Consider the following 13,395-nt stretch of genomic DNA (forward strand, 5'->3'; position numbering starts at 1 on the left):
CCTCAAGTGGTAATTAATGAAATTGCAAAAAACGTTGTACGCATCTCGGTGCAGAACTCGATTTTTACAGCACTCGTCGTAATTATCCAACTCGGCAAGCCTCGTTGGATAAGTGTACAACTCGTGCTGTAAAAATCTTCATTCTGCACCTTGTTGCGTAAACTAGGGTACTGGTTCCCTTATTAAGCATGTGGCTCCCATTTTCATCCTACGAAAAACAAAGGATTGAAGCGTTGTTCGTTTTGTTTCTTATTTTTGTATTTTTTGTTAGGAGTGAGCACACATGAAAACAAAAAGAACGGAATCAATCGGTGCCGTAATCGCTTGTTCTCGAATAGGATGAATATGGGAGCATGAGATTACTGATGGAACACATACCCTACTATTACAGTTCTTTTGTTCATTAGGGCACTACGTGAGCGATTCCAATTGGCGGCTGCACTTACACTTTGTACAGCGCCTAAATGTATTCTATTATATTCTTATTCTACTATATCGAACTGGTTTGCCTTTGTGCTGCTTTCACTTTTCTACCCTGTCCTTGGTAGAATGATGAGCACGATGATGAAATTATGTGTGGCTGTTGTTCCTTTTCCAGTCCGATTGGGGGTCGTCCTTTTTGTGGGTTACCGTTCGCCGATATCCAATTATCCAGGTCCGTTTGAGCTATGAGAGCTCAGAAGAGGGTCAAAGGCCAGCCGCTCTCGGGGGGAAGAGCAACTGACGAAGTGCCGGGGCTGGGATCGAACCCATGACCATCCGCTTAGGAAGCGAACTAAATTAGATAAAGGTTATGAAAGTCCATTACATTTTTTAACCCGGGGCTAGTTAATCTCGGGACCCACGCTTTACTTCCCTCGGAAGGAAGAACTCACATTTTGTGAGTTTGTCGGGAGTGGGATTCGACACAAGGTCATCGGCGTGATAGTCACGTGCTTTATCCATCACATAAGGTTCATCTTAGTTTCTATAGTTCCATGTTTTGTCGGTTTCAACAGAAAAAATGGTCAATTCACCTCCGATTTACGGTACATAGTTAGCACCGTAGATTCAGTGTTTATCCTACATTGATATCAAAACGTGAACTTGATCCACAAAACAAACCCCGTCTCGCGTGGGTCAGTCGTCATTCGTCGCTGCGCCATGCGCACCGAAAAGAAGGGCACAATTTTTATTGTTTTACTATTTTATGATGAATCACCAAAACAAGGCGGGTGCGTAAATTAATGGACGTGTGGCAAAAATGTCCCTGTGTTTAAGAGAGAGAAAAAAAAAGAAATGCAGCTTTTGAACACGCAGAGCAGAGCACGTTTAAACCTTGACCTTGACGAACAGCACTCTGTCTGTTGTGTGGTCAACATCAACAATTGGCACTAGCGGCGTAGAATGCGGGAATCTTTTGTTTCGAAAAATGTGGTTATATGAAAATTTGCCGAACAAGCTTTTAACCTTGTCAATTGTAGGAAGCATGGATCAATTTTCGTGAAGGATGCCTTAATCTTTTTTTTTTAGGGCCCATATAGCCGAGGCGGTAAACGCACGGGTATTCAGCATGACCATGCTGAGGGTGACGGGTTCGATTCCCGGTCGGTCCAGGATCTTTTCGTAAAGAAATTTCCTTGACTTCCTTGGGCATAGAGTATCTTCGTGCCTGCCACACGATATACACATGCAAAATGGTCATTGGCAGAGGAAGCTCTCAGTTAATAACTGTGGAAGTGCTCATAGAACACAGCTGAGAAGCAGGCTTTGTCCCAGTGAGGATGTTACGCCAAGAAGAGGAGGAGGCCTTAATCTTTTGGGGACCGAAGGGGCTGTGTATGACCCAAAAGGTAAATGGCTGCATGAAATCATCTGCTTAATAAAAGTAAAATCTGTCTTCGACAAAGTTATTGCATATCTACTCCCAAGTTAAGTTAATATATTGCTAAATTTGAGAAAACTTTCCATTTTACGGTAGATTGAAAAGCTACCGCAGCTGTCAGATTACTGATTTTCACTGAGCTATCATCAATCGACCTAAGGGTGCCTTGGATACGACGCCGATGATCATTGTTTTTGTTGCTTTTCAGAACAATTGGGTTGTATACTGTCCATAACCGCATAAGAGTATTAGGGGCTGTCCATAAACCACGTGGACATACGACAGCAGTTGCGAAATTTTGGCATTCCAAGCTTCGTAAAGGAATTCACGGTATCTATCCTGGCAATACGATGAACATCAACCGTTGGATAGAAAGGATGCCGATCAAGATGCCGATTCAAGATCTTGTTTTGCTGGACTTGAAGTTTTTAACGGTGACTTTCGGCACAGGATTGCCATGCAGGATAACCATAGAACATGATGGGTCGGATGATTGCTTTGTAAAGGAGTTTGAGTTTCCTATCTAACCGAGAACGCCGATTCAGAAGCGAGTAGAGGCACTCACGGTTCACTTGCATTTCAGGAGCACTTGATTGATGTGTTTACCAAAATTCATTTTGCTGTCCAATAACAGGCCTAGATAAATTGATTCATCAGACCACGGTATAGGTTGGTTCGAAATCGCAATTTCCTGGCGAGGTAAGTACCTGGGGTGTCGCCTCCAGGTGAAGAACATTGCTTAGGTTTGCGCTGGATTAACCTTGATACGCCATTTCGACTGGTAATCGCTTAGACTGTCTGAAGCAGATTGTAGTGTTTGACATATAGTGTCCGCTGATATGTCTGCAGCAGAAAACCCCGTGTCGTCGGCAAAGAAGTAGTAACACACTCCGTCTATTTGTGGAACGTCGCGGATGAGCAAGTTGTAGAGAACTGGACTGAGGATTGATCCTTGTGGCACTCCGAAGGGTATTCCAAATGTATTGGATAGCTGACCTTGTATACGAACCTGATACGTCCTGTTTTGGAGGAATGACTTGACCAGCTTGGTTAAGTAGATTGGGACCGCAGATTGATGCATTTTATAGACTAGTGCTTGATGCTATACCGAGTCAAAAGCTTTCTCTACGTCCAAAAGTACCAAGCCAACCGACTTTTTCTGAGAAAAATTGGACCTGACACATTGGGTAATTCTGACCAACTGATGGCTGGTTGAGTGTCCAGATTTAAATCCGTATTGTTCGTGCGGAATAACCGGATTGGTTTCAAGGAAGCGATTGATAGGTAATCTTTCGAAGAGCTTGTTAATGGACGAAAGCAGGCTAATTATAAGGAATTGTTGAATCCTTCACGAGCTTTGGTATGGCGATCACAATAGCATGCTTCCGGCTTTTAGGAAAATAGTATTGTCTAATGCACGAGTTGAATATTTTTGTCAGCAAGATCAATCCTTCTCGGGGCAGATGCTTCAAGGAGGCGTTAACTTACTTGATCATATCCAGGTGATTTACTGATACTCATGCTTTTGATAATATCGGAAATTTCTCTGGGCTTGGTAAACGTACTAACGTCGTTGTTGATATCGTTGTTGGGATCATAGCAGCAATCTACAGTCAGCACAGTTGCCGGGTCACTAGGTAAGCTGTTCATATGAGCCGCAGCAAAACACTCGGCCAGTGTTTGGGCCAAGGTTTGGGCTTTTTTTTTGGAGAAGCTATAAGGGTATTTCCTCGGCGAAGTGGAGGACTGTACTTCACGTTGTTCCGTAAGCATCTTGTTATTCTCCAGAACTTTTTGTCGCTTGACTCGAACGCCTCAAGCACTTCACCAAATTTAGCAAAGCGATTAGCCGCACACTCATCTCTAAGCCGATTGTTGAGTGCGGTTACAATGGAACCAATTAACGGGTTTCCTTGTTCTAAGGAATTGGCTACGTCTTCTGTTCCTCAGAGGTATGAGCAGCAGGATTGTATCAGGGAGTCTTGCGGGTTGAGGTGTATGCTCAACTAGGGGGGCAGATGATCTTTCAGACCTACGATGAAGATGTGGAAAAAAATCCACATCATTGTCGATGTCATCAGTGTAGTTCATTTGGGCGATTCTCGGAGAAAGTAGATCGATACGAATGTTGACTTCACGTTGAAAGCGCTGCCAGTTAGCTTGGCGGTAGCTCCTGTAGCAGATACTTGGAGACTGATGTGATAACTCGGTTTCGATAGAAAAGAGTACCGTAAACCGGGGTCAAATTGATCTTCGGGTCGAAATTGATCACACGTTTTTCGGTTAGGTTTAGCATATTATAAATAATTTCCTTTCAACTATCGTGCAGTTGGGAACCGATACTAAACGATATTTGCTTGGAAACTATTTGAAGTATGTTTTATCTAACGGAAAGTCGTCTGATCAATTTCGACCCGGAGATCAATTTGACCCCGGTTTACGGTACCGGGAAATGGCAGACTTGCGGGAACATCATTTCGACTGCATTGTTGGTTATTATTGAGTTGTCCAAAAATTGTCTCACGAAACCTAATGCAAGCCTATCCATATACGTGAGAACAAAAGATGTTTACAAAGTTCTTACAGATAGATTAACACGGGAAATCTGAACACAAACCACTACCACACAGGAATTTGGATTGGTCAATTATGTCTAATACTGAAGGCCTACCTCCACTGGTGGGAATGTGAGTTGGGTCGACAGGAGCGTGAATGCTGAACCCTGTGGCAGACAAGTCCAGAAGAATGTTTCCTGCCTTGTTTTTTGAGGCAGTTCCAATAGCGATTAGGGAATCGCGCTAGTTGGGCGGTGGCTTCTATATTCGTCTGTTTTCCACTATAACTCAGTCAAATTTGAACCAATTGACACAACTTTTGGAATGTGGTGAGATAGGTATAGTATCTACCCGTGTACAACATTTCAAGTCAATTGGTTCAAAATTGACTGAGTTATAGTGGGAAACAGACGAATATAGAAGCCACCGCCCAAGTGGCGCGATACCCTACTAGCATTCAAATCGCCGATTACGTAAGGGACCATTCATAAACCACGTAGACTTTTTGGGGGGAGGGGGGTCTTGCCAAAGTCTACGCTTCATACAAATTTCAAAATGTTTGTATGGACGAAAGTCTACGAGGGGGGAGGGGGGTCTGAAATGGCCAAAATTAGGTCTACGAGGTTTATGAACAGCCCCTAAGGCCGTTCGCAATGCTGTTTTATTTTGTATGGCGAGTTTTAAAAATTTTAAAACTCGCCATACAAAATAAAACAGCATTGCGAACGGTCTTGGGTTGGTCTTGTTGGTAAGCATGCGTAGATCTCTCTTGAACTTATTGAGGGTAGCCGTAGCCGTTTGGCTGCTTCCTGGGAAGTATGCTACTACGATGTCGATGTTACCGGTTGAACTGGAGAGTTGTATTCCAACAGTTTCGATGACTTGAAGATTGGGAGCGTCGACAACGTTGAATTGGATTCCCTTCCTGATAATGATTGCAACTCCACCGCCGCGTTCTGGGAGCTTTACACAGGGATTGACCTACGAATCGCCCGATTAAAATTAACAACCTGTGCAATCGGCTGATTAGTATGTTGTTGTAGGTCTATTTAGTTTGTCTAAATCTCATTAACCGACTAATCCGTTAACTTGACCGGTTTTCATCGGAACACCCTAGTAAATCTGGTGATCAATCGATTGATCCCTGTGTTAGGCTTCCATAAGCGTCGATGCAACAATCAGCCGATTTATCAACAGACTTCATCGGAAAAATGTTTAATGGGGTGGCGTGATAGAGTGTTATTTTTTTTAACCACGTCTCAGTGATAACGGCCTTATGTATGTTACTATTGAGAAGAAATTCGAAGTGTTCTGAGCTTTTATTAACCCTTTCCTTCCCACGACTTTGGACGACTATATCTATGGTAAAAAGCGTTTCCGAAAAAAAGTGCTTGAACAAAAGTTGTTGCAAATTGGCTAAATTTTTCGAAATCAATGAAAAAAAATTGATTGTAAATCAATAGGTTTTTGATTGTTTATCAATAGTTCCACTATTGAAACAAGTAGTTAGAAGTTGGATCAACCTTATGAGGCTACAACCATATTTTTAAAATTATTGCATCATATTCATCTACCGTGTGGTGCCCTAATTTCGTGCGGGCCCAAACTTCGTTAACTTCTGACATCTGAGAGCATTTTTATCTAATTAACAGCGGAATCATCCAAAATTTGTTATAACCTCAAAACTGCATTTAATCTCAATACAATTCACAAAAAAAGATATGAAAAATTTGATTTATGTCAAAGATTGAAAAATAAATTGCAAATGTATTCAAATAGCATATGCCATATTCAGAGATTCGAGAAAATCAACACTCACGGAAGTGAACAAATATTTCGATCTCTATCAAAGGTAAATATTCCAATTTATGTATGATTATTTCAATTCAATATGTTTTATTGTAATACGCAATAATATTACTTAAAAATGTTATTTTCTTATTTTGTTTCAACATTTTTGTTGTTGGCGAAATTAGGAACCCACAATTTGTATGGGTCCCTAATTTCGTGCACTCTTTTTCATAACTTTGTTTTAGAGGTTCATGTGGACACAAATGGCTACAAACCCATCGCATGATTCGGTTATTAATAATAGTTCTAATAACTATTTTAATTGGTTTAAAATTAGCTAGGGACTGCTCATACACTACGTAGAAAAAAAATAAACAAATTTATTAACGTTGAAGCATTCGTCATTGAAATCATCGTCATCATCAAACATTTGAAAGCAGTTTTTTCATTCAAATCAAACAATTTTGCAACGAAAATGGATTCACTGCATTCCACATGAGGAATGCAATACAGTGAATACATTTTCGTGGTCATTGTTTTGATTCACAACGAAAAAACTGCTTTTCTATTTCCGAAAAATGATGACGAATGCTTGAGCCTTAATGTGGGAATACTTAGTAAGCTCGGGATGATTTTATTTACCCAAACATTGGGAGTAGTAGCTCACAGCCGCTAGTTTTATTCAAGCAAATTATTGACGTAAGTTTTATTGCCAGAACACAAATTTGGAAGACGACACTTTACTAGAACTAACCTCCCGAGGAATTCCTATTAATTACCTATTAATGGCACATAATAGAAAGGTAAAAAGCTACAATTAAAAAAAAAGAATTAATTCCCCTCCCCCTGGATATTCGATCTTGACGCGATGGGAGGGCTTAACCCATTAGCACTTTAGCGCCAGTTCTTTCACCACCGCTTGGACTTTGAGCTAGATATATCTAGTTTACGAGTTGAGCGCAAGTGAAGGAATCGCCGTAAGTGCTAATGGGAACCAAAGGAATATCCGTCGTGCATTTATCACAAGTCAAAAACAAATTATAATTCAGCTTGCATAGACCTAATCTTTGCATTCTTTGAATTTTCTAAAATTTAACAATAATTGTTAAATTTAACGTAACGCAAGAGTGGGTAGAGGAGGTCTCTGCGTTACACTCATCATTCGTTACTTGAATTCGTTAGTACACAGGACAGGGGACGCTAGGATAAGTTGACTTACAGCCTTACAGATTAGATTCATTACAATTAGAAAATTATGGACTGATTAGGTAAAGATAAAACTGTTGATTATAGGAGTTTGTATTTGTATTTCTTATTTTTATCGGTTTTGTGAATTTATAAAAGTTGACAAATAATCATTATCATTTTTATTTTTGACAAAAATCAGTTGACTGAACTTTTTTGTTTTTATATCTCAGACGGTATTATTTCACTGATCAAAAAAGCAGGAATCTAGTTAGAACTTAGGACGGTTGACATTGTAAAGGGTTACGATGGATATAATATTACTTTGGACTGAGATGATCACAGATATGCAGAAGACGACTAGCGAAATTAGAAACACAATTTGATACATTATTGACTATATTTTGACAAATAGGGTTTGACAAATTTCTTTACAATATCGAATGGAAGCTCAAAAAGTGTTATCTAACACTAATATGAGAGTTATTTGGAGATGATGCTGGTGCTGTCAATGACTAACATCGGTTATTGACACTATTGGTAATCAGCTTGAAATAATTTTCAGAATGTATTATAAAATAACTGAGGATATTATCTGATTATTGTTTGGGGAAGCTGTCAGAAAAACTAGTTGCCCATATCGGCTAAAAACGCTAGTTCTGGTAGCTGTCTTCGAATAATTTTCAAAAATATCAAATCTTTAAAAATTAGCTACGACACATTTTTTTTTCTTTTTGCTCTTTGTATATTTCTTAAGAATAGTACTCTGAAGGCGTTAACATAGACATAGACACCCTTTTTTATCTCTGAATGTAGTCCAGTGACCTCGGAGATTTTCGATTATTGAAATATTGTTCAATTATCAAATCATCTTTGGAGCTTCCATTCGATCAAAACACTAGTGCGATGGGAAAAGTTAAAAACAGTATTTTTAAAAACTACTACGACCTAATGCTAATTACTACACACTTTGCTCAAGTTGACGACATCGTCTAGTCCATCGTGAGTATTAGTCCTAGTAGGGGAAAGTTGGGAAAGGGTCCAGGCTTTGCTATCAGCTGTCCTGCAGCTCCACCTGGTCACTCTTCAAAAAAAAAAAAAAATTAAAAAAAAAGAATTAATTCACATTACTGACCATCAGTAAAGTTAGTGAACATTTAATTCAAATAGCAAACAATATATTGTTTTATTAAGATTTCAATAAAACAGCAAAACAAACGTCAAAAATAATAACCCTTAAAACTACAGAAGGATTTTGAAAATCTTAATGTTAACATCCGGGACGGATCCGGAAACATCAAATATTCACTCATATTTCTGTGACGATCGATTTTATCTACACGTTATGGTTTCATTGGTATTGTACGAGTATGCTACGTTTTGCAAATTAACATATTTAGGCGAATTGTACGTCTTTTAGAGTGAGCGAAATTTGGACCCATTTTGAACGAAATTTGGAACCCGTGCACGAAATTTGGCACTTTCTAACAAATCAAAACTAATGCTGTAACTATCTTGTATAATGTGAAGTTGCCTAATTTATATTTTTCTTAGGAGCTACAGTGCCAGCACGAAATATTATCGAAGAAATTAATCTGATATACTTTATGGTAAAATTTCAGTCGTTTATCAAACTTTGAGAATTCTTAAGTGCACGAAATATGGGCACCTCACGGTAATTCCATTTGTCTCGAGTTCGCCGAAAATCGATTATGCTCTAGAGCAACCATGGCAAGTAGAGGGTTAAGAATGCATCTACCATTCCAATTAACAATGTTAATCTTGTTATCCATCCACAGTAAGGTGGCCCACACTTATGTGAAAAAGAAAAATTTCGGAAAATGCCATGTCTTACCTCCTCAATCAGTTGTTTTGGACTCCCAGAAGCTACGTTCAAAATTAGAGCAAAATCGGTTGAGCCTAAGGGGGCGCTCAAAACGCTTGAAGTTTGTATGGGAAAACTTGGCCAAATGTATGCAGAAATTTTAAGTTTTCCAATTTTGCTGCTAGGTGGCGCTGTAAGCGTTCAATGATCAAACCCTTTGGTATTAGGTGACTATATGCCAAACAACTTTGTCGAAGACCACAAAGTGATCCAACTCAAGGTTGTTAACCGATAAATTATCGACAGTTAACTTAACGCAAACTTGATAACGATAAAGGTAGCTCGATAATTTGTCGATAACGATAATCAAACGTTGAATCAACGCGAAGATCAACGTACCTTCGATAATTTTGCGATAAATCTAGTTACCCTAGTGACGGCATCAACAACGGTTCAGATCGCGAAGAAATTTTTTCGGAGACGTTATCGAGTCGATAATTTCCACAGTTAACTGTATCGCCGATGACGTTTCCGCATGAAGACGTTATCGTTATCGACGATAATCGATAACAGACGTTAACTTTATCGCCGATAACGATAATTTATCGATTAACAACCTTGCACGGGAGGCTGCAAAGTTTACGCATCGCTGGCCGTTATCATTCGATACGGCGTGCAGGCTGTTTCGCCCGATTACCGGTCTGTACATTTCCTCCCTTCCTACCTGCGCGTTCATGTCGCCGACAACGATTTTCATGTCACGCGGCGAGCAACCATCGAATGTTTGCTCTAACTGCGCGTAGAACGCTTCTTTTTCGTCATCAGGTCTCCCTTCGTGTGGGCAGTGGACGTTAATGATGCTGTAGTTGAAGAAACGGCCCTTAACTCTTAACATGCACATCCTTGCGTTGATCATCTGCCACCCGATCACACGTTGTCGCATCTTGCCCAACACTATAAATCCTGTTCCCAGTTCATTGGTGGTACCACAGCTTTGGTAGAAGGTAGCCGCTCGATGCCCGCTTTTCCACATTTTCTGTCCAGTCCAACAAAGTTCCTGCAACGCCACGATGTCGAAGTTGCGGGGATGTTGTTTCTCCGTAAATTATCATGTCACATCCTGCGAAACCTAGTGACTTGCAATTCCATGTTCCAAGTTTCCAATCGTAGTCCTTATTTCATCACGTGGGTCTTTGCTGGTTGTATCGAGTCGTATTTTCTCCTATGTTATTCGCAATGGAGCTTTTTACGAGTGGCTTATTGGGCCTACGCCAACACGCCTGTCTCGCCGGAGGGCCATCGTGCCAGTTCTGTTTAACGTCCCTACCAACACTGGGACGATCACGCTGATGGGGCTACCACCTTGGATCTAGCTGGGCGTGGTTTCTTACTCAGCCGCTGGATGCCAGAACAGACGCTGTTTGAGCCGCACCTCCTTGGTGAACAGACGCTCGGGTCGTACCTCCTCAATCTAGCTGAAGTCAGAAGGACAACAGTGCCCAGGCTGCACTACCAGCTAAGCACACAACTCTTAGCTGGCGGTATTTGTCATCGCTTGACCCGTGGAAGCATGAGGTAGGAACTTGTGAGGACCAGAGCTATGTTGGACGCTCTCCTTATCGACTCACTGGTTTTTGGGCCCTCCACGGTACATAAAATGAACTAAATTGATTAGAAGACAGCCTAAAACGCGGTGGGCGTAAAGTGGGTGGCAGCGTCTAATAGGAGACCCGACTGTATTCTTGCAGGAGCCGCCTGGTAGCTACTCTCGTGACGGCTGCCTCACACGCTTTTGCGATTGTTTGTCAAAAGCAATCGCTTCCGTCGCAGTTTTTGGACTACCCAAGAAAGCAAAGGCCTCCGTCTCGGTAGACTTCGATACCTTCATGAAGTCGGTTTCTGCCGCTGCCGCAGTTATCATAGATTTCTGATGGTCCTACTTGGCCACCATCATTGACTTACGATGACTCGTCACGGCTGCTTGAGGTTCCCTACTGATGTTAGACTTCTAGGACGCAAAGTCAAAGATCGAGTCAAGCTGCTACGCAGCCACCTCCACCGCAGAGAGTTCATCTTCATTTTTATTGATTGCCCACGCTTCATCCACTACTTCTCCCGACATGCTAGCCGGGGAGAAAAGGGGTTACCCACGCTGGCTATAGTTGAAATGTATTGAGTTCGGGAAAAGGTTATTGCGAAAACGGGTTATTACACAGCGGTAAAGGCGTGGGTATTATGCATGGCCATGCTGAATGTTAGCGCGACAATGACTGCTCTTAAGTTACTCTAAATTCATACGAAGAAGAATAAAAGTTCAGTTGAAGAGATAGTTTAAAGAGAAAGATCTTCGAAAGTGGATGAAGTAGTGAGAAAGTATATCGATTAGATTATTAGAATAATAAATTGAAATAGTAGTTGCAGAAAAGGTTTGAAACTCAGCGGAAGGAAGCACTAAGAACTGTGAATGAAATTTAACAAATCTGTTTAGTTTAAAATGATCAATGAAACGACTTTAGATCTGCTGTAAAAACAATGCCGTGATTAAATCCCCCCGCTTCAAAACTGAGGGTGACGGTTTCGATTTCCGGTCGGTCCAGAAATTTTCGTAATGGAAATTTTCTTGACTTCCTTCGACATTGAGTACATTTGTGCCTACCACATAATATACGCATGCCAAATGATCATTGGCAAAGGCTTTTCGTAAAAACTGTGGAAGTGCTCATAAAATTCTATGCTAAGCATGCATTCTTTTTCCCAGTAGGGACGTTTCGCCAAGAAGAAAAAGGGTTTTCAGGTAAACTAGATGTGAAAGCTGTTTCAGAGTGTTGGCTGTGATATATTTCCCAACGTAAGAAGTCAGACCATTCTTAGAGTATAGTTTATAGTTATTCTGGCATAAAAAAATTTTGTTTGATAAAGGATTGTGTAAACTTAGAAAAAATAATGAGGAAAGAATAAACTTACGCTTCTATCATTGTTTGCACTCTTCATGGTAGGGCTCCAGCGTCCGGAGATCCCTCCACGTGGGTGGCAGTGTATTATGCAGATGTTTTCCACATTTTTTGCACGGATCGGCAAAGAGCGTCAAATAACTGCGGAACCATGTCTAAAACGAAGTCAACAATGTAACCGTTAGGAACTGATTCCCTAAATTTAAAAGAATGCCAAACTTACAATAAAACTCCGAATGGCCAAATCCGGCAGCGTGGGCGAAAAGAAGTGCAACATAGCCGAGTGGGCGTGGTCTTGCACTTTGCGGAACACCTGATGGCGGGATACCGTCCAGTGTTCGTCGACCCCATCCAGCAGGGATTCATCGTAACCCTTGACGGTGACCCACTCGATTAAGAGTCCCTTCAGGATGACGGCCGCTCGGAGGACCCGCGCAATTGTAATCTGTGAGAGGTGAGAGCATTGTGTAATTATTGTTAAGAGAATGACACAGGGAATGAGTAATTCTTACGTGTAGGATTGCGTTGGTCATGAAAGGCCGAACGATCTTCAGATTCATGTTGGGGAAGTGGATGCTTCCAATGAGGTTGTCGACGGTTCTGAAATTAGGAGAAATATGAATTAAACGTAATTCTTAGAATGTTTGACACTCAAACTTACTGTGGCGTGGCCAGATGGCTCGAAGGAAGCGAACGCCTTCGCTTGGTGTTGGTATAGTAGGATCGTTTCAAGGAATTCTGCTGCAGCAGCACCGACGCGAAGGTACTGTACTCGTGCAGCTTGTCGTGCCACTTGTAGCTCTGCACCAGATGCGGATAGAGCGCTTGCCGTTCGAGGTTCGTTTCCAACGACAGGTACGCTGTGTTGGCCAAATTGAAGGGGGCCTGTGGCGGTGTCAGATCGCTGATTCCCGTCTCGAACTCACGCAGATTGCCGTTGACCACTGCGAGAAGCTCCTGCAGTTCCTGGATGAACTTTTGCTCCCTTCCTTCTTCGCCGTGTTCGGCGCGGACGCCGTTGCCGAGGATTTCGAAAACTTGCCCAACGCTGGAGCGCAGCATCCGCAGCTGCGACAGGGCGGTATTGACCGGTTCCTGGTTCATTTTTATGGGGAAATTCTACAAAATTTAGGAAGATTTTTCGTGCAACACAGAAAACACCGCAGCTGGACGCCTCGCACCGCACCTAAACAAATGAGAAACGTCAAATTTTCAATGACGATG

General features: G+C 41.5%; 1 protein-coding gene across 1 annotated transcript; it reads right to left on the reverse strand.

Annotated features, from left to right (window-relative positions):
• Positions 1–12,084: 12,084 nt before the first annotated feature.
• Positions 12,085–13,378, reverse strand: LOC115259650 (mediator of RNA polymerase II transcription subunit 27). Its single transcript, XM_029860430.2, has 4 exons — positions 12,833–13,378; positions 12,684–12,771; positions 12,395–12,616; positions 12,085–12,326 (listed from the first exon to the last, which is right to left on the reverse strand). The coding sequence occupies exons 1-4, from the start codon at positions 13,273–13,275 to the stop codon at positions 12,192–12,194; spliced, it is 888 nt and encodes a 295-aa protein (XP_029716290.1). The 5' UTR covers positions 13,276–13,378; the 3' UTR covers positions 12,085–12,191.
• Positions 13,379–13,395: the final 17 nt, after the last annotated feature.

This window comes from Aedes albopictus, chromosome 1 (assembly GCF_035046485.1).
Source record: "Aedes albopictus strain Foshan chromosome 1, AalbF5, whole genome shotgun sequence".
Classification (NCBI taxonomy): domain Eukaryota; kingdom Metazoa; phylum Arthropoda; class Insecta; order Diptera; family Culicidae; genus Aedes; species Aedes albopictus.